The sequence below is a fragment of the Haplochromis burtoni genome, unplaced genomic scaffold, assembly GCF_018398535.1.
Source record: "Haplochromis burtoni strain Fernald_Lab_line unplaced genomic scaffold, NCSU_Asbu1 Contig_206, whole genome shotgun sequence".
NCBI lineage: Eukaryota > Metazoa > Chordata > Actinopteri > Cichliformes > Cichlidae > Haplochromis > Haplochromis burtoni.
The window spans coordinates 264,183-286,815 of record NW_024582567.1 but is presented as its reverse complement, the minus strand read 5'-3'; the positions used below and the strand labels follow the sequence as shown (position 1 = coordinate 286,815).

The following is a 22,633-nucleotide window of genomic DNA, read 5'->3' as shown; positions in this document are numbered from 1 at the left end:
GTTCTAAGACTTGTGACTTGACTTGGACTTTTACACCAATGACCTGGGACTTGAATTGGACTTGAACCGGTTTACTTGAAAAGACTTGATATTTCACCCCAAATATAAAATTTAACATGCATATTATATAGAGATTGAAAATGTGACGTCATTCACGGGTAGAACCGCAAAGGATTCTGGGAACTCGTGGCAAGGGTACTAGCGCACGCAGGCTTTCAATTGAAATCAGTTATACAGCGATAAAAAGAAACACAAAAATGTCAAGAAGCTGTTGTATTATTAACTGCAATAGCCGGTCGCATGACAGCCACGGGAAGCCGACGGGTAAAGAGATCGGTTGTTATCGGATTACGTCGTTGAAGAGAAATTGTTCGAGCCATGTTTCCGAAGTAACAAAGAGGCGACTGGATTGCAGCCATTCAAAGACCAAATATAACGTCCCAGAACACTCCAGCTCACAGGTTAGTCTGCTCCAAGCATTTCACAAAGGTCAGTCTGCTGTTGTAGTTAATGCGTCATTTTCTTAACATAATTGGTGATATAGGTTACAAGCAAGTCTGGCGCTGAACAGAAATTGTCGCGCTATGCTCCTTTGTTTATTGTGCATAAATAGTGAATTGTCCTGACACAATATTGCGTTTCGCTTCTGTTATTATGGTACATTGACAAAAACATATACTTTTATTCACAGGATAAAACAGTTGTTTTGTATCACTAATTGCCCAGTACGATTACAGCATACAATATTATTGTCACTGCTACATTTCTGTGATGCTACCAGAAATTATTTCCACTACTAATTAATTACCATTGAGCTCAAAGGTCCTATTAATAAACGGTTAACGAATGTGTATTTATGAAGACGATTTGTGAGACTGGTAAACTTATGATACGTACGATGGTCTTTCGTTCTACACGGTGCATTTCAAGGTCCTGCACCCATCCGTCGGTAAACTGTACCTGGGCTTGTTGCAGTGACCTGAAGTTACTAAACTTCATGAGTGTATGCACTCACTCCAAGAACCGTATAATTATAAATATGCATATAAATATGCTACGATGAGATAGCTGACTTCATCTAACTAGCAAATGTTGTCCAGGCTACGTTGGTGATGCAGTTTTTTTTAATGTGTATGATATTTTTGTCATGCGATTTTAAAGCCGGTCCTACAACCGCATCCAAGAATAACATGCAGCTTATCTCAGAACTGTCGGTGAAAATTATTCTTGGAGCTAGGTTTAATTGAGCTGCATTTTAAAGAGGTGCAATTTCACAATTTGTGTATATTTTCTAAGTTCACTATTTTGTCATGTGTTGAGAAAAACACAGATTTAAAATTACATGGTCTAATATTTACATTTAGCATAACTGCAACATGCTTTTTTTCGTTTTTTTTTTTAAAGACTCGAAAGGACTTGAAATTCAAAATTTCAGACTTGTGACTTGACTCGGACTTTTACACCAGTGACTTGAGACTCGACTCTGACTTGCCTGACATTACTTGAGACTTGACTTGAGACTTGAGGATAAAGACTTGAGACTTACTTGAGACTTGCAAAACAATGACTTGGTCCCACCTCTGCTGATTGGTTCACAGAAGGTGGGCAACAAAAGATTGGGTCAGGGTGATGATAACAGAATCACGTTCATTAGTGAAGAGCTGGAAGTGTAGAAAAGGCTAGCCTGAAAGCCCAGGAATAAGGCCAGATGAGTGAATACAAATTGTCCTTTGGGAAATTACACATAAGCTTAAGAAGTTTGTAACATCTGGGATAGAGTCTACATCTTTTATGTCATCTACACCAACTGAAAGCTTCCATTCCTTATATGATAAAGCATTGAAAGCACCAACCAGTCCAGACTGGCACACCCACTATCATAACTTGATCAGATCATGTGTGTACTGGAAGCATGTATTGATAAAGTAAGTGCATTTTTGCTTATTCCCGCATCACTGGCTATTTTATATATGGCAGCGTCTGTAAGCTTACACTGTACACTAAATACCATACTCTGAGTTTGATACCAGTAAATGAAATATTTGTGAAAAATGTTTGGCATGTCTTGGCCTTTGGACCATCCTAGAATTCCCAAACACAACATTTATTCTAATTTATGAGAGCATGCCAATTTGTGATTAAATACATTTTTTGTGGTACCAATACCTAATTTCAAAAGCAACTTCCATTTGTTACTGCAGCTAAGCTTTAAAACACTAAAGTTACACATATCACAAACACATTGTAAAATGGCTTGGATATGCTTTAGTTATCCACAAGAAGAGGGCTGTCTGGTGACAAAGTAGGTGAAAATTCAAAATATAGTGTACACTTAGTTCTTAAATTCAAGTGTCTTTTCCATTCTTTTACTCTTTTTTGTTTTATTATTAATCAGTGGGGCAAAAAAGTATTTAGTCAGCCACCGATTGTGCAAGTTCCCCCACTTAAAATGATGACAGAGGTCAGTAATTTGCACCAGAGGTACACTTCAACTGTGAGAGACAGAATGTGAAAAAAAAATCCATGAATCCACATGGTAGGATTTGTAAAGAATTTATTCGTAAATTAGGGTGGAAAATAAGTATTTGGTCACCTCAAACAAGGAAAATCTCTGGCTCTCACAGACCTGTAACGTCTTCTGTAAGAAGCTTTTCTGTCCCCCACTCGTTACCTGTATGAATGGCACCTGTTTGAACTCATCATCTGTATAAAAGACACCTGTCCACAGCCTCAAACAGTCAGACTCCAAACTCCGCCATGGCCAAGACCAAAGAGCTTTCGAAGGACACCAGGAAAAGTATTGTAGACCTGCACCAGACTGGGAAGAGTGAATCTACAATAGGCAAGCAGCTTGGTGTGAAAAAATCAACTGTGGGAGCAATCATCAGAAAATGGAAGACATACAAGACCACTGATAATCTCCCTCGATCTGGGGCTCCACGCAAGATCTCATCCCGTGGGGTCAAAATGATCATGAGAACGGTGAGCAAAGATCCCAGAACCACACGGGGGGACCTGGTGAATGACCTGCAGAGAGCTGGGACCAAAGTAACAAAGGTCACCATCAGTAACACACTACAACGGCAGGGAATCAAATCCCGCAGTGCCAGACGTGTTCCGCTGCTGAAGCCAGTGCATGTCCAGGCCCGTCTGAAGTTTGCCAGAGAGCACATGGATGATACAGCAGAGGATTGGGAGAATGTCATGTGGTCAGATGAAACCAAAGTAGAACTTTTTGGTATAAACTCAACTCGTCGTGTTTGGAGGAAGAAGAATACTGAGTTGCATCCCAAGAACACCATACCTACTGTGAAGCATGGGGGTGGAAACATCATGCTATGGGGCTGTTTTTCTGCCAAGGGGACAGGACGACTGATCCGTGTTAAGGACAGAATGAATGGGGCCATGTATCGTGAGATTTTGAGCCAAAACCTCCTTCCATCAGTGAGAACTTTGAAGATGAAACGAGGCTGGGTCTTCCAACATGACAATGATCCAAAACACACCGCCCGGGCAACAAAGGAGTGGCTCCGTAAGAAGCATTTGAAAGTCCTGGAGTGGCCTAGCCAGTCTCCAGACCTCAACCCCATAGAAAATCTGGCCCACTGTATGACCTTTTAAGCCTAAAGCTTAAAAAGTAACTGGACTTATTAATTTAAGGAAATAACATGACTTGTTTTTGATCTTTATAGATGGCACTCTGAATTGAATATTTTCCAGTTGCTTTTCTGCTCATGTGTTGACAAAACTAGATGATTTCCCTTTTGTCCTGATTACATTTTTTAAACCCACTGAAAAGAGAGAACCTGCCCACCCAAGGGAAACGGACTAGCCTGGGAACCTGTGTTATCTCTTGCAGAATTTGCAAAGCTTTCTCCCATTAGATTTCTGCTGTTTATCCAGTATATTGTGGATTAAATAAAATGAGTGACATCTCCATATGTACTTTTATGGTGACTTCCTCTGAGAGATAATGTGATGGTAAGAGAGCAAAATATAGTCATACTAAAAGCTGCACTGTCAGTACAGTTAATATCATGTAAAAGAAGCATTGCATTGTTGATGGTCAAAAAATTCTTATGTGTTGTTGTGCTCACCATTCCTGCTCTCTCAGATTTAGTTATTATGGAGTGCACTTTCCATTTTCAAACCTGAAATCAATTGGATGCTTATCCTTTTCCCACAAAGCCCTCTCTATTTGCTGGTGGTAGGAAGAAAGGCTTATCTGTGTGGTCCAGCCTCTACCCCTCACTGAGAGATGTCTGGACTATGCCTCCTCTCCTCCTTTCCTTCTCCCTGTCTCTCAGACACACATGCCAGATGCACGAAAAGAGGGAAGATGGCAATAGAACAGGAACTACTGATAGGAAAGACAGGCAAATGATGGCAGAAGAGACAGGGACAGATGCATTTCAGTGTAACGAGAAGTAATTGTTTTTTTTGTTTTTTTTTTCCTTTACCGGTTTAATTTGTCTTAGTGATCAAGGTCAACATACCCAGACAGATTACATAAATTGCAAACCAAGCACTTGGCTAATTGCCTCTTATGCACTCCATTTAATTTTGCATCTTTACTTCAAATCAATACATTTTTTTCTTTACTCAATTTTAATAAGTGTAGCCAGAAATGAAATGAGTATATGTCATCTCTGACTATAAATAGCTGACACACATGGACAGCAACGCGCACATATCCCATGTAGTAAATCTAACCTGTGTACACTAATCTCAGCCACTGACTGTGGACTAAAAGGCTGATGTAATGTGACACTCCATCTCTCTAATTTGTTTTATGAACCCTCACCAGTGTAATTATCAAGGGATAGATTCATGGAGAGAAGCAAAGTTGACTTAGCATGATGAACCAACAAAAAGCTTTGGCCACAGTTTTTAGATAACAAAGCCTGTAATACGGCTGGGCTCCATTTGAATGATCCAGTAATAAACCATAAAAAATAGACATCTGTTTTCCTTATGTATTCCATTTTCTTTTGATTTTCTGAAGCTTTAACCCAGTTTGGTGGACACTTTTGCACTTTTGATTCATCACAGAGTGAGGTCCATCCAATTCTAGTGAACCAGCATCAGTTGAATCAGTTTGATCTGTGTCTACTGAAGCCAATGCCAGAACTAAGAACAGATACCTGGTGGCATTTTGGATTTAATAACTATGAAAACAGGATGGGGCGGGAGCAAAGCCATTAATATGATGTCTTTCACATGTATGCAAAACACAGGTGAAATAATGTGAAAATCAACCCATCATTTTTGAAAATGTGTCTTTATTGCATGTCAGAGCCTTTTTTATTTATGAGTCTATGTTTACTTGTACTTGAAGTAATATACGGCTGTTTGAGTGCTTTGTTCATTCTATCTTCTGAAGCTTCAGGCTTGTTTAATTTATTGTGTATCCTGACTATTTGATTGCTGTAATTATCTCATAAAGCTTTTGTGCAAAATGTATGTACTCACTCGTACTGGTGATGTTTACATTATGTAAGCTTTATTTACAATGAGTACTAGATGATTTGATTTAGGATCAAAAGTTGCATAGAAGATATGGATAAATGTTAACAATATTGAAATATATTGTTAATTGACATTTCAGACCTTGTCTTGAAATTTAAGTTATTCAAGAAATCAAGTTCAACATCCATCCTTTGCCCTTATGTGCTTCCTGTAACCAGAATGCAGGATTCCCTGCACTCTTAATACTACTTCGTGTATCAACTGTGTAGGAGAACTTAGCAGGTGTCTTCACTCCTGCAGCCTCTCCATTATACTGGGTACAATTTTGTGATTGAGTTAGCGGCATTAAATTTCAGAGAATTAATTTAGGGAAAGGCTTTCTGTACCCTAAGCAAATTATGTTACTGTGCTAGATGGTGCTTGGCAGCATTAGCGGCTTTCTCCTGTATTAGGAAGTAAGTTAATACTTTCTTATTCCCCTTCTGCCATATTAAAATGAATAATTATTGTCTGTATAATCTTGGGGCCTAATGTTTAATTTCTAATGTTTATGCACATGGACCATAACATACATTTGCTATCATGGGGCACTGAAGGGATAAAAACTTAAATTCCACTGGGGGACTTTTGTGAAGAACTAAATTTCTCCTTGCCTTCATCTGCGGTCTCTGTCTAGATCAGATCTGGATCAAATTTAAGAAGTCCAGTTAGAGTAAATTTCCTCAAATAAAAGTCCAAATTTTCAAAAAGTTGCATCATAATTCAATGCAGTATATTTGAAAGTAGCCCAACTACATACTGTATATTCAAAAACTGGCTATCATATAAGACAAAGTACTATTCAGCAGTATTCCAACAATGTTGAATTAATTTTCACAAATTAAGTGGATGGTACTTTAATAATAATTTTAAAAAAAGTAAAAAATGTTCTATTTTCATTTAAGAGAATTTAAGATCAGCAGTCAAAAATAAAATACAGCTTTTGAAAAAAGACTTCAGATCAATGTTTAAAATAAAAAGGCATAGTTTAAGTTTTTCCTTTCCTATGTTTCACATATAGACCATCTCAGCTTTAAACCTGATTTTGCATCTAATCTCACCGTGGAAGCACTTTCCTGTCTTACTTCTCTCTCCCCAACCAGATGGCCCCGCCCCTCCCCGAGCCTGGTTCTGCCAGAGATTTCTTCCTGTTTAAAGGGAGTTTTTCCTTCCCACTGTCGCCAAAGTGTTTGCTCATAGGAGGCCATATGATTGCTGGGTTTTTCTCTGTATGTATTACCTTACAATATAAAGCGCCTTGAGACCACTGTCGTTGTGATTTGGCGCTATATAAATAAAAGAAATTCGTAAAATTCGTATTCTGAATGAAGGCTTTGATTGACTAGCATCACATGAAATGAGTTACGAAGCGTGTGCCGTGTACCTACATTGGCCAAGACAAACAAAAATGCTCAAGATTAAAACTACCATCAATTATGTGAGCTCTCTCATCATTTAAATGACCCTTACCTTTCTACTAGTCACCCTGCTCTTGTTTTCTCCTCTGTGCTCATCAAATTTCATATTTCTCCACAGTCATCTTATTTTGTCAGCATTTCCGCACAATAAACAGGTGACTACTCGCTCTCCCTTCTTGCCAAAATATATATATATATATATTTAACAATGCTTTCTTGCCATTTCTGCCTCCTTTCCCGTTCCAGCATTGCTTTCCAATAGATGGCCTCTAAAGCTTCTCAGTGCTGCATTCATGCTTGGATCCTAACTATTATTGCCAGCACAACTGAACCATGACAAAAAAAGACTGCACCCAATTAAAGCTCCGTCAGGCATTGGCACAAAGAGATTAAAAAACATATCTCCCTTGGGACCAAAATGAAGGAAAACAAGATGCATGCAAATTTATAAACTTTAAATTTACTTTGTCTTCCAGAGATATCAGCTAAATGTTGATGTTCTTTTGTAGTGCTCTATATCTTAACAGTTTCAGGCCTGGACCCTAGCTATGCATTTGATAGAAATGGGGATCACGCAGCATTAGATATTTTGTTGGTTCTTTGCACTTTCTCCTGCATCTTTTGAAAATCATTTTCTCTCCACATACTCAATATAACATTTTCTGTCAGTAATTTATGCAGTGGGGATTATTATGGTAATTGTTGTTAGTTTATACATGTGAAATGACTTGGATAAAATGGAAAATGGAAATGCCAGACTGCATATCTAAAAAGATGAGCTCCACTGATTTAGAAAAAGACATAGTTGCTATGAAGGTCAAGCAGCTGCAGATGTTGGTGTTCGTGACTATACACTGTCTCTACAAAGAGGGAGGTGTAGAACTTCTGTAGGTAATAAAAACAAACCACTGCAAGGCTTCACCATGCATGAAGCAAAATATACACTTCAACTGCTACCTGTTGCTTTTGCTTGAATTTGTATATTCAGACACTCTTAAATGTTATATGCATCTTAGAGCAATGTGAACATTTATTAGTAGGAGGTTGTGGAATTTTATATTGAGTGTAATTCAGGTGCTTGGCCTTTGTGTCAGTCACTTCGCTGAAAATGATTAATTTCTTCTCACTCTCGAAACACTGCAGGAAACCACCATTATTATGCTCATAATAACAGGAAATAATTGTAAATGCATTTGATTGTCAGTAACAGATGGTAGTAATCTGATGTTCATTGTAATGATATGTCAGGCAGAATTTTCAAGGCTCTTTACGTTCAGTAAGATGCTCTGCAACTATTGAGAAATGCACAGAGACGCTGCATCATCCCAGCAGCCTTTCGAACATTTTTTTTTTTGAGGAGTCAGCACTTCAACAAGTTTTTTTTTTTTTTTTAATAAAATGAAATATAATCAATGCATAGTGTATACTGTCAGTATCATCTTCAATTAAAAATCATTGTTGCTCTATTTCATATTGGTTTGACTTTTCAAATATTTAAACTTCATCAGTACTTCCAAGCACTTTGATGTCTTATTATGTTAAGTGCTTTACTCAGTTGATTGCCAAATATTAATGTAGCAGTTTTTCACATTTTCGATCAAAATCTATCAAGAAAGCCAATATTTGATAGTTGATAATAGCAGATAGTGGCTGATACCTTACCCCATCTTTTTTACATGTGTGTACTGGGTAGGAGTTGCTGTTGATCTTAAACTAATTGTACATGTGCACAGTGACAATAAAATGCATTCTTTTCTATTTTTCTTTTTTTCTTACGTTATCTTTTGTGTGGATACAGTTTGTTATTCTTGGACTGAATAAGTGAAATTCTTTTTTTTAATAGATATCTGGATGGGTGTCTGCTCTTGCTCTACTGGAGGGCTTTTTAATAACACCACACTCTTAAGAACATATTCTTAAAGTAGATGACATTTATCATCTAAGGCTGCTGTTTGAACTTTTAGTTTGAGGTAGTGTTTGTATGTTATGATGATCTCCATTTGTTCATATCCATTTGTTTCTGCTCTTGTAATTGCAGAACTCATGGTCTACTACACTAGTTGTTACAGCATCCAGCAAATTTACAGCAAAAAGCTGTAAATTACTGTGGTGGTTTTTGTTAATTCTGAAGTTATAGATGGGAGTTATGGCCTATCACTTTTGGTTAATTTTTTTATTCAGATGTGAACATCAGTGTCTTGTCTTTAATGGACCAGACAAAACTTTAATATTTACTTATGTTTAGGTTCATAAGTGTAGTTAAATATTATTTTCACACATGAATAAGGGCTTAGAGGAGCTGTAAGTGAGAACTCAAGTATTCAAATCAATTGGATCTGAGCACAGACAGGAGAGAATAAAGCAAGTAATTGTCAGGTCATTCACAATTAATGCAATTCATTTCAAATTAGTTTCATTTATATAGCGCCAAATCACATTAACAGTTACCTCAAGGTGCTTTATATTGTAATGTAGGCCCAACAGTAATACCACATGGTGGATGTCTCTGTTTTATCCAAGTGCATAAAAAAACGGAATATATCTAGTGCTGAGAACACATCTGACATGCAAAATCTATTGTTTGCTATATTTGATTAAGAGCAGCTTCAGAAGTTGTCATGCGTCAAAGACATTTATGTTAGTCATGCTTTAATAGAGGCATTACTGTTTTAGTCACGCACTGTCCTTTGGCTGCATTTTCTCTCCTCTTTGCATCTTGCTGCACCCTAACACAACATTCCCACAAGTCCTGCAAATAAACCAAGGATGGTTAACCAGATCCGGGCTACAGGCAGGAAGAAGACTGAATCCTTTCTATTCAGGCAGGGGAACAGCCAAGAAGCTTTAACCCTGCAGCAGAAAGTGAATTAAAGAAGTGTTTGTGTGTGAGAACCTATGTGTGTATATATATTTGTGTGTTTATACAATTGTATGTGTGTTAAAACTGGATAAAAAAAGGGAGCCACTGCTTGTGCTACATTAGAGATGTCAGATTTGAAGTGTAGGGGCTGATTGTCCTCCTTAAGTAAGCTGAAGGCACTAATATGACCTGGCTATTTAGTCCAGAAAACTGAAATCTCAAATTACCACATTTTTGCATCTATATTTTCCTTTCTTCTGCATGCATTTCTTCTGCTCCTTTTATTTTCTCCTTTCCATTTCTCTTTGCAAATGTTATATGACTGTCTGACTTTCTCCGCAGGTGTCATTCTTCCTGTTCATCGTGTTTGTGGTTTACACCATGTTGCCGTTCTCCATGCGGGACGCCGTCATCGCCAGTGTTCTAACCTCTGCCTCTCACACCGTCGTGCTGAGCGTCTGCCTGTCCATCACAGCTGATCACGTCGAGCCAGTAGTGTGGCAGGTAAGGCAGTCAAATTTTAGCGCGAATTAACAGTTGCGAGCACATGAATGCACATGTACCTGCGCAGAGATCATCAGCAGCCTCCTTAGATTGATATGTATACGGGGAAACCTGTTCAAAAGGTAAATCGCCCTTAACTAGCAACCACCTACATCTGAAGGTCACTAAATAAATACTGCGCTGTTCTTCATTTAAGGTAATTTATTATTACCATCTAGATCAAATAATGAAACAAAGTTGTTTTGTGACATTTAATTTGTTTCCTCATCAGGCTCAATATACAGGTTGTATTTATAGCAAACAAACAATTGTAACCTTTAAACAAAAACTAATTTAGGATATCAGCTGAGTGATAGAAATTCTAATGTATTTTTTTTATCCTTCATTAAAAGGTCACCTCTCTTTCTAGCACTACTGCTTCTTGTGTGCTAACTGTTCAGGCATATTCCATATGGTGATAAAGACAAAGCAAAAGCAATATCAGATAACTGTCTAGCTAATACTTTAATCAATTAGTGCCTAATTAAACCTGATTTCAGCAGTCAATAATTTTCAATACACTGGGGACTAATTTCTTCCAATCCATAAAGTAAACAGGATTAATTTAATAAGCATGTCACAAAAGCTCTTCCTCACTGACAGCCTGAGACTTTGAAGAATTTCAGAGCCAGACACAACAAACATTTATAGCACACGAAAAATAAGTCTGATGATGATCATTAGTCCACCAACAAAAGCCTTTTGTTACATAAAAATGATTGAGCTGAATATCATTGAAACTTGAAAGATGTGGCGCTTGGGTTCAGCAAGAGCCCAAGAAAAATGTAATCATTTTTTTTTTTTTTTTTAACAGAAATAGCGCACTGGCCCTGGTGGAGAACATACTAACCGAGTACCTTTCTAGTTTTACCAGATGCTCACTTCAATGACTTCCAACATGTACAGTCACTTCAGAAATTATTCAGACCATTTTCTGGATAAAATTAGCATTTCCCGTGTGTATAGTCAATAAACTTCAAGTGACATCAGATGAAATAGGACAGCACTTTGTAACACATCACTTGATTTTACCCTGACATCAAAAATTTTGGGACTGTTTTGTTCTATTTACTTTCTTCACTGGTTTGACAGCCTTCTACTCTCTTCCTTTAGACACAGTACAGAAGAATTACTCGTTTCATAATCAATATTTTTTTTCTAAAGCAATAAGAAGGACTATAGATTAAAAGGAAAGTCTGGTGAATAAACTCAATGTGTAATATAGTATGTGCTACTTATATTCATTCAGCGTGCCAGCGGGCAGCAGTTGGCTACTTTGATGTGAAAACTACAGCTAGCTAAACAGTGCTGGGATGTATTACGTGTTTCTTTTCTTTAAGTACTGTGTTATGTTGCTCAATAGCTTCCTGGAGTGGAGTAAGTCATTTGGTACGCTACTTGTTAGAGGACTGACATTGAAGTAGCTCCCTTTTTAGGCACTAAATGGCCATCTGAGGCTGGCATACAGCTGTCAGACATACCTAGACTTTGTACGAGGAAATGTAAACTGATTTTCTATTGCAAAAATATTTTGCTAAAGCAACAGTATAGCGATATGGCATTCTAAATGGCATAGTCATGTCATATTTTAGCTTCTGTGAAGGGCTGATACAGAGGAATCACTCTGCTGTGTGAAAAGATCAATCCTAACCTGACTGTTATCATGGCATGAATCACAAGTTAGAACTCGTGGTTCATGGTGCTTTAAAAGATGTTACAAAAGTTAATCATTTACAGATATTGACACTCTGCTCAAAAGCCTGTTGGTTAAATCAGTAAATGGGCAAGACGTTGTCTCCTTTCCTGAAAAGATGTGGGGAAAAGTAGTGTGACATGCCCATTTTTCTGCTTTCCTGTGCAGTTAAAAAAGAAGCTTGTCATCCATGGAGACTGTTTTCTTAGTTTGGCAAGTAGAAATATACTTGAGTCTGCCTACTTTGTTTTACACTACGATTCTCCATTTTAACAGTGTTTTAAAATTCAAATTTGAAATCAAGTTGTTTGCCAGGTCAAATTGTGCTATGTGAAAGGGGTTTTTAATTCTGGCATATTAAAATGTCAATTAACGTTGTGTTTTGTTGTTTAACGGCATGCTTTGTTTTTGCAAGAGGAAGGAACAAGACCTTTTCCCCTGAAATCATCATTGCATTTTGTATTTACTTGAGTTATATTTGTTAATATTAAAACATTTAATCAGGATGAGGGTAAATACTTTTTACTGTGCTGTGTGTCAGCTTATATTGTGGATCTTCCCTCTGTCTTCCTCAGGCAGTAGCCATGGTTTTGTCAATCTTTTGTGTTGGGACAGAGTGTGGCTTATGTCCTTTTTTTAAAAATTTTTTTTAGATAAGAGCAGTGAGTCAGTGTGACAGGATGCTCTCAGGCTTATGTGTGAAAGAATAACTACTTGAGAGCAGCTATTAAAAACCTCTGCTGAGGTGACGTTGATGGATTTGTAGTACAACAACATCCTCTTTAGTCCAGTTTGGTTAAGATGTCCCAAATATATTTAACATATATTGCTAAGAAAGGGTGGGGATAGGTTAATTGATTAATCCAAATTGTCACTAGGTGTGAATGTACGAGTGAATGTGAGTGTGAATGGTTGTCTGTCCCTGTGTGTTGGCCCTGCGACAGACTGGCGACCTGTCCAGGGTGTACCCTGCCTCTCGCCCTATGACAGCTGGGATAGGCTCCAGTGCCCCCCGCGACCCTGAAAAGGATAAGCGGAAGCGAATGGATGGATGGATGGATGCTAAGAAAGGATTTAATGGGTCAGAAGGAGCATTTGAGATATTGGGGTGCTGTAATTTAATAGTTAATAAAAGGAAATTGTGAATATACACTATCAAAAAATGCTTGACTAAAGCTGCTCAAAAATTGCTACTGTGAATAGCTAACTGAGCTCAGAGCTTTAGGATGAAATATTGTTTTCAAAATTTTAAGTAAGATTGTGTTTTGTTTTGTTTTGTTAGCTTAATGTGAAATAGAAACGTTGCGCCCCCCCCCCTCCCCTCTCAAAAAAACAAGCAAATGCGTGTAATCGTAATTAGGAAAACTGCTTGTGTTGTCGCTAGAATTGTTCTTCATAAACACCTTAATCAGCTGCTGGTACGATCAGCATCCCAGGTTCATCTCAGCAAACTGAAGAAAAAACAACATGGTAATTTACTTTATGAATGCAGATAATTAAGAACACTGAATGCATCTTTTCAGTGTTAATGACCAGGTATGCCCACCAGTGCGTCATATAGTTGAAGCTGTTCAAACCTTTACTGTGTTTGTGTGTTGGTGCAGCATCGTGCTTTTACCCATTGGCTGATGGCTTTTTCAGGGCAACCGCCATCTGTTCAGTCCTTCTCAAATCTTATAAGATGAGCTACATCCTCAATATGTGTATTATGATTCTATATCCTTTAAGTAATACACACAAACACACACAAAAGCAAATAGAGATTCACATATAAACATGTGGGTTATTTATGTATAATCCAAATATACTGTATATATTATAATGTATATAAATATGCTATAAATATTTATGCACAGCTAAAATAATTGGCTGTGACTATATGTAGACTTGAAGGATATATGGGCAGAAATCTGTGCCATCAGAAACTGAATTTGAATAAGTTAAATTTGAATTGCTCAGATTGAATCTGAATTGTAACTTGAATAAATGATTTGGACTGGAGTTTGAGACCCCTGTCATATGGAATATGACAGGTGTGGTTGAACTGCATGAAGACTCTGAAGTTTCTCTTCTCTTCTGGCAGGACAGGAATGTGGCCTTGTCCTGTGAGCCACTGTAAGGATGTACTTAGAGTAGAACTGGACTGTCACCGGCCTCAGGCTCTTCACCCTTTTCAAAGACAAAGCAGTCATTTAGATAAAATATTAGATATTGTTTACCTGTAAATGCACAAAGTAAATTTAGAAATGTAATTATTGTCAAGAGTGAACAAGCACTGATAGTGTAATCTACAGCTGTGGCCAAACGTTTAGAGAATGAGAAGTGTTGTTTGCTTATTTACAAAGTTTGCTGTTTCAGTGATAGTTGTATATCATATTATATCACTTCAAACAGAGGTGATCCAGTAATGCTGCACTAATGAATTAGACTAACTATTCACTTTAGCTAAAGTTATTAAGTTAGCTAAAGAGTTGGGATGCTGTGTAAGACATAAATAAAGCTAAAATACAAAGGTTTGGACACCGTTTTGCATGTTTCCCTACTGTAGGGGTCTCTGCAAGCATACAGAGGGGGTACTCTGAGAGGGTCCAAGATGACAACTTTGGAATTCTACTAGAAACAGTCGATCATATTTGTTTGTCAATTCAGGGCAAACTACGCTAAATTAGCGTTTTTAGCTAACAGCTACAATAAGCATAAAAGTTACCTTACGGCTATCATTTGTTAACATGACGCTTGTTCTTATACATGTAATACATTTATTACCAACCTGAGAGTTTATCCGCTGGTCATTCGACATGACGAATGACTTCTGAAGTCTTAATTCAGCTCAAGACGCTGTAGATTCCCGTCAGTAACACTTTCGGTCCGCTAGTAAAACGTAGTTCTATTAATCTGCGCTTGAACCGGAACCGGATGTAAGTTCCAAAAAACTGAATTTTGGAACTGAAATTGAATTGTAGAACTGAAACTGAATGGTGAGAAGTGAAACTGAAATTATTCGAGAGCTGAATTTTTAAAGGATAAAATGCAGTTTCAAAGCAAATCAATTCATTTTCAAAATATAAAATTCAATTTCAATTTAGTGATGATCATTTTCAAACCATAAATTCAATTTCAAATTAGACTAATTCAAATTCAGTTTTCAAAAGCATTTATTCAAGTTACAATTCAGATTCAATCTGAGAAATTCAAAATTAACTTATTCAAATTCAGTTTCTGGTTGCACAGATTTCTGCCCATAGTTATCAGTATTCACACTTGAATTAGTAAGAAAATGTATGTGAGTTTTTCCAAAACATCAAAAATAATTCTTTACACACACAAACACACACACACTAACACATCACACACACACACATACAAGCACACACACACACACCACACACACACACAATCAAAAGAGTATTAATTTTTTAAAGAGAGAGAGAGAGATAGAAAACTTAAAACATGTTTTCATGAAAATCTCTACGTCTACACAATGTTAATGTTTGAAATTCAGTAGGATGACATTTACACTTTTTCTGTTTCTACCCGCTTATTTCAAATCCCATTATTTACAAATCAGTATCCAGATTTTTTTTAGACTAGATAGATTTTTGTTATTTCAGAAATGTTTAATATTGCATTCAGCAGTTTTTGGGGGAAAAAACAGTCAATCAAATCAGTCTGTTCCTCCAGACATTTGTAAATGTCAGCTGTTAAGTGCCTACACACTCGTGAGAGACTGCCCAGGGGGTATTAAGTGAGAAGCAACCATGCCAACATCTTGACTTTGTCAGGTCTATTAAACTTTACAGTGTTGGCTCATTGGAGTTTTAATGAAGCGGCTTATTTATTGAACAGGAAATAGCACTTTGTTGGATCCACATTTACTTGTGGGTAATATTTAGAAGCAATAATAATGAAGCATTAGCATTTTCATCTTTTGCAAATATAATTATCTGTTTCTGGTCCTTAGAGGTGCAAAGATTACTCAGGCAGCTCAGTGTAAAAATATTCTTATTTCTTTTAGTATTGCTCATATGCCTCAACCTTATGGGAGATTAGATACTGTAGTTATCTATTGGTAGACGTACAGAGAAAGCTACTAACTAAATCTATCATTAGAGCTATTAAAAACATTATTTTTTAAAACGATGCTCTTATTTCAATATTAGTGACTTCTTTGATTTTTGGGGGTACTAACGTTAATGCAATGCAGACTTTGATGTAATTAGGTCCTGTGCAACACTGAAAGTGTTCGTGTAAGCTGACCACTGTGTTTTTGTATCAAAGCTTCTCCCTTCAGACTAGAAGCAAACTTCTGATGCGCACTTTCTTAATTATTTTTGAGTACTTAAGTCATCAATAATTCATCACAGTGTTCACACTCCATTTAAACTTTAGCTGACAGAATTTCACATGAACTACTGCGGTAGTAGCTGTTGAATATTGCATGCATTACCTGTTTTTGGAGGATGTTTTGAAGGACGGGGGGCTTCGTTTGAATTCAGATAAGGGTTTTTGCCTTTGTTAAAGATATATTACATACTTACGTGTGTTTGTGAGGTCTAAACTGTGAGACTGGTATTTCTTGAATTCTTGAATTTCTTTGTCTCATCCTTTCAGATTGAATCATATTAAAGTTTTATGTCAGTAATACGAACCAAAAATGCAATTCTTGAGTATTTCTGTCTGTACTCAGATCATCCAGGTCTCAACGGTGTTGCATTTCACTGGATGTGATTTTCATATTGCCAAAAAAAGAAACCTTCTTTATGGTTCAATTGTGTGATTTGCCTGCATTCCTGTATTTAAATTCCTGTTGACTGAGAAAAGGAGTTGAGCAGCAGTTGAGCAAAGTCAATGATCTCTCATTTGAGCCATATTCACACACGCAGTGCATCTCTGAACTTATCTCCCCCAAAATTAGCTGACAGAGAGGCATGTAAGATGCAGATATCCAGACAACAACATGTCTCCAACTTTTTATATCCTTAAAGAAAGGTCGGTTTGTGGCAAGGTGAGAAAAGTGCTTGCAATAGCCCAGTGAATTCACAATCACACACTTGCCTCAGGTTTGCTGCCTCCAGCTATTTTTAAGATTTTATTGTGGGTGTTCTACTAAAAAAACGTTCATTTTTTATGTTCTTGTTTGATATTTGTGGTTGCTTTTTTGATCCTTTGTATCCTTGTTTGCTAATCATTGTGAAGACATTTGGATTGTTTACAGTGCAAGCTAAGTGAGTTATCTATCGGCACTTGTCTACACAATGACATTTATGTAAAAGAATTTTAACATCTCTAATTAGAAGTAGGCAGCCCGCACCATGGCCCTTACCATCTCACTTAAATGGAAATCTGTGAAATCACATCCATTTTCAATGCATTTTGAATTAATTTTGACACACCAACTAGGCCAGTATTTGTCTTTCTCAAGCATAGAGAAAACTCTGCATGTGTTTTGTGGATTTGGTCTAATATATAGGACCTTGTGTAATACACCGACACGAGGGTTCTTCGGAATTATGAAGAATTTGGCCCAATAGAACAACCAATGAATTTATAATACAAATGGAGTGTGATCTTGGTTCTTATTACCTGCAGTATTTCCGACTTCTTCTGCATATTTGAGTTCCTTCAGCAAGACTTTTTTTAAAAATTTATTTTCAGCTAATTATTTACAGGGCACTACAGAGTAGACAGAAAAGTGGGGAGGAGCTACAAGGGTCTAAGGCTGGGATCTCAAACTCCAGTCCTCGAGGGCTGGTGTCCTGTGTCCCTGTTGCAACCACCTGAATACAATTAGTAGGTCATTATCAGTACTCTATAGAACTTGACTGCATGCCATTTGATTCATGTTACAGCAGCTCATGAGTGAATGAACATGTTGCAGTAAAAGTACTTTTAGAAGTAAATTTTTCCAAACACTTAGATTTACTTAAATTTACTTGAGTGGGGTTAGGGGTTGCCACTTCAGCATGCAGTCAAGTTCTCTACTAATCTTATTCAGGTGTGTTGAAACAGGGACACATGGAAAAGTTTCAGGACAGTGGCCCTCGAGGACTGGAGTTTGAGACCCCTGGTCTAAGGAGTGTCTTGTTTGGTGGACTTGGAATCATGTTCGCTTTTTTGCAGATGATGTTGTTCTGTTGATTTTATCCAAACACAACTTCCAGTTCACAGTGGGATGGATTATAGTGTGAAGCAGCTGGGATGAAGGTCTTGGTTCCTCAGCTGGAAAAGAGTAGATTGCCTGTTCCCATGAGGTGCTCACAGATCTTTTTTCCTGTTTTTGTGCCTTTGTCACTGGCAGTTATTTTGTTTGTTTGTTTTTTGGTATTTGGATATTGCCTGCCACCATGACTCATTTTAGGTAAATTTTAACAGTGTACAGAGCTAAAATGCTTGTGGACCTTACTGTAGTTTGATATATCCTTTCAATTCTAAGTTACTGTTTGTCATTTGTGCTTGTGGTCATTACTATTGAGGGTCTACTGAAGACAGGACCGGTGGACATCTGTCACTGATGTACAATAAAAACAAGATTCATCTGCACGCTAATGTCTTTGTCTATCCACATGTCAGTAACATGGCAGAAATATAACATTCAGAAAGTGAAGTTTCCTGGTTTTAGATCATCCCAGCAGGAGTCACAGCTCTTGAGATGTGATACTCACCTAACCCTGCTGTTATCTGTAATTGGGTACCACTGAGGTACAAATGACTCGCACCACCAGCCTTTATACACAGCTGATATTTCGATGCAGTTTCACGGAAAAACGTGTAATAGACACGCCGGTCAGCCGTGTCCATTTCGCGCTTTGCCTCTCCAAATCGAGAATAGACACCCATGCAGAATTTGCAGTAAGTTGCAATAATCTGCAGGAACAGCAGAGGGAAATATTTTATTTCAAGCCAACATGAAAATAATCATGGAAAAGTGTTTAAACAGACATTATTAACACAATACATATTAGCCACCAAGGTACTTCATACCTTTTTTGCTCACTACTGACTTTGTGGCTTTTAATATATTATCTCCCATTGCTGGTAATAAAATTTCTACATGCAGTAATGCAATTTCAGCATGTGTGGCTATTTCATGTTTTGGAGAGGCAAAGTGTGAAGTCGAAACGGTGGACTGATGTGTGTATTACAAGGCTTGCTGTGATGTTGGGTTGGATATTTGAGATGGGTTGTAAGTAGCCAGTGTGAGAGTCGGGTTATAGAGTAATATTTATGTTAAATTAATGTGATCTGTTGAGCACATATTACAGTTGAGTACATATTGGTAAAATATCACATACCTGCATAAAAGGATAAACTCAAATGCAAATTAAATGCACCCAGTCTTCTTTGCATTTAGATTTCAAGTATAGTTAAAGGAAATTTAACTTTACTGACATTGCACCTGAAAATATTCTTTTTAGTCTTCAAAGAGTACACGCCATTTGAATATATCGACCTCAGCTACACACAATAGGAAGTAATTTGCATTTAACATCAGATGTAGGTTTTGCATACTGAAAATTTCTCTGAAGTGACTTCTGGGGTTTTTTCAGGCTCTGGTGCAGCAAAGTTTATATTAACCAGCCACTAAAGATGTGCCTGAATAGATTATTTGTTAAATATGCTGGTATGATAAGGGAATTTTAAACTTGGATTTTAACCCTTCCATGCATGAATTATGACAACCTCAATCAGGATTTTTTCTTAAGTATTTTTGATGAATAAAAATACTTAAGAAAAAAAACCCCGATTGAGGTTGTCATAATTCATGCATGACAGGGTTAAATAATAATAGTTACAATGAAACACACCATTCATCTGCAGTAACATTAAACGCACAGTGGGTGGCAGGGTATGGAGTGACACATCAGTGACAAGTGTAGAGGTTTATGTACAAGTATAACGTCAACACTGACACAAATACAAGAAAACAGCCTTTGAATAGCTGTCCACCATAGTGACCACTATGCGTGAAAGGGTTAAAATATTATATACAGTCTATGGGTTAAAGCGCTTCTATAAACCACCGTACAAAAGCCCCTGTCCATCTTTTTGTGGCTTTCTTCAGTCATTCAGTGATCTACCCTATAAAACTGTTCTACAGTACCAGATTCTGGCTGTTTTGTCAGTTTTCCCATTGAAAATGGATGATGATCAACAAAGCCAAGCTTGTCCATACTATATCGTTTCGAAGAAAGATATATAGAGAAAAAAATGGGTTTTTTTGTGTTCTTTCAGTATTTTTTAATGTGCAGAAAAAAGGCCTGGCAGAGAGGAAGAGGGATGTCTTTTTGAAATACACTGAATAGATGTGAAAGTAAATCCAGACAGCAGGTCACCTCATGTACTTGGCTACTGGCCTCAATGTTTGCTTTTGTTAAATATAGAGATATGGTACATTTCTGGTGTAGTCACATAAACATTTAAGGAAACAGCTTTCTCAATAAGGAGACAATATCTGCATAGTTTATACTATTTTCACCTCAGTATGATTCACTGCAATATTTCTTTATTGGCTCTCACTAGTTTTATAGGTATTGCTTGCCTTGGACCCTGGTTAAGAAAATGTTGATGGGGAGTCTTTTTGTGATGGATAAGTAGGAAGAGTCTGCTGCAATTGCTTTATACTTGTGTGTGCAGCTGCCTCGTCTGCCTTTAAGCTGTCAAATAAAAATACTGAATAATTTAGCATTGTAAAAAGGGTACATAGGGTTTTTTTGCTTTTGTTTGGAAAATAACTTTAAATTCAGTTTCAGCTGTTTACTAGAAGCAAAGTACAGATGTCTGCAAGCTATAAAATTCATGAGCTTTAGTTTTTGTGGTTTTTAGACATTTTTGTTTTCTTCTTGTCTGACTATTATTACTAAAATAAAACGTCCTTTTTGCAAAGGTCACCAGCTTCTACTTGTGCTGTGATGCAAGTCTGTTGGGCATATTTATGTCCAAAAAGAGAGAACAATGGTCACTGTGACAGTAAGGTCAACATTATGCAGGAGAGAAAAGACACAAAGATGGAGAATAGAAGTGAAAGAGAAATAGCGAGAATGAGACAAGGCATGCAAGAGTGTGAAGGAGAGGGAGATTTCTTTTCAAGCAATGGGGAAGAACCATTAAATTATCCATTTGCTGTATAGCTGGGAAATATTAAACTCGAGGTTACCAGAGCTCCAGGGTCTTTACACATCCAAATCTTTAAACATCCAAATTGTTTCTGTAATGGGGCTTCGTGTTTAGTGCAGCCCTGCGTTTTGCCTGAAATGTGCGGAGAAATAAAGTCTTAATTCTGAGGATAGACTGCAATTTGCACTCCATGGTTATAGTGGAGAGCATCTATCCCTGTGTGTCATGGTTTGTATTGTGTGACTCTGAGGTAGGACATGCTCTATAAAAGACTTTCTTTTAAGATTTTGTTTTGTTTTGTGGTGTTTATATGTATGAAAAATTAAGACATCATTTCCAGTCTTTTGAATCATTAAAAGTAGCAGCGTAGTAAATGTCAATTCTGACTTGAGCCAATTTGTCACAGTCAAAAAGGTGAAAGTTTTCTCCACAAGTTTGGCTTAACTTTGCCATACTGTGTCATTTATCTGCTGAATACAAAATGCACTCACGTTGTAGAGTGAGAAAGAAAGATGTATCCTAAATATTGAAATGTTAGGCATTAAAAACGCTTTAAAGCCAGGACTTAAATTGGTTTTGAGGTAGTCTGTCAGTTATGAACTTTCATGTGTAGCACTTGATGAAATGACAATGCATTTATTCAAAATTGTAGTCTGTGTCACAGCAGCACTGTGGACTGATAAACAGAACGTGCTCCATACCAGCGGTCCCCAACCTTTTTTGCGGCACAGATCGGTTTATGTCCGACAATATTTTCATGGACCGGCGGATAAATACAAAAAAATAAAACCAGTACCAAAGAAAAGAAGATTTATTCATAACACATGGGAAAAGACCCAGGGAAACTGAGTTAAAGATAAAAATGATTTAAACAAAAAACGACAAAAACCCTGAAAACCATAAATTTCACACCCGAGCCTCAACTCTCGCGGCCCGGTACCAAACGACTCCGGGGGTTGGGGACCGCTGCTCCATACCACATCCGAGGCAGTCAATCTGCAGCTGATATAAAGATGAACAAATACAAATGGGAGACTGTTAAGATCTTCTTTGCTATGACTTTAGTGTCAGTGTATTTAAAAATAAGATGAATTCTTTGGTTAGCGCAAAGTAGTGGACACTAAAGACATTTCTGGCATAAATGCATATTAGTACATAATATGTACTAATAATACTGATTGGCCATCTTATTAAGGATTTTACTAAATATACTTTCAATTCAATTCAATAAAACTTTATTGATCTTGAAGGTTGACCCCGAAGGAAATTGGGTCGTAAAATGTATGGGTGTAAAGATTTTGGCTTCTCATTATTGGAATAAACAAATCTAATTAAGCCTTATTGTGCTCAAAACAATCCATGTTTTAGAGCAGTTGTCTCAACTGAGCCCACCATCAAATAGTGCTTGTAGTGGCATGTGATGTTTGCTGCAACAATGCAAATTAAGTTAGAGCTTTTTGTGTGCGATCAACCTGAACTCAGGGGAGAGTCTATTTA

At 37.2% G+C, this 22,633-nt stretch overlaps 1 protein-coding gene across 2 annotated transcripts in view; it reads left to right on the top strand.

The window, feature by feature from the left end:
* adcy2a (adenylate cyclase 2a) overlaps nucleotides 1–22,633 on the top strand; it is a 65,226-nt gene that overhangs the window by 19,860 nt on the left and 22,733 nt on the right. For both annotated transcript variants that reach the window (XR_006055064.1, XM_042226305.1), the window contains exon 3: nucleotides 10,129–10,290. Coding sequence is in view for 1 of the 2 variants with exons in the window: in XM_042226305.1 (XP_042082239.1) it covers nucleotides 10,129–10,290 (162 nt within the window). In the remaining variant the exon portion in view is untranslated. The remainder of the gene's footprint in view (nucleotides 1–10,128; nucleotides 10,291–22,633) is intronic.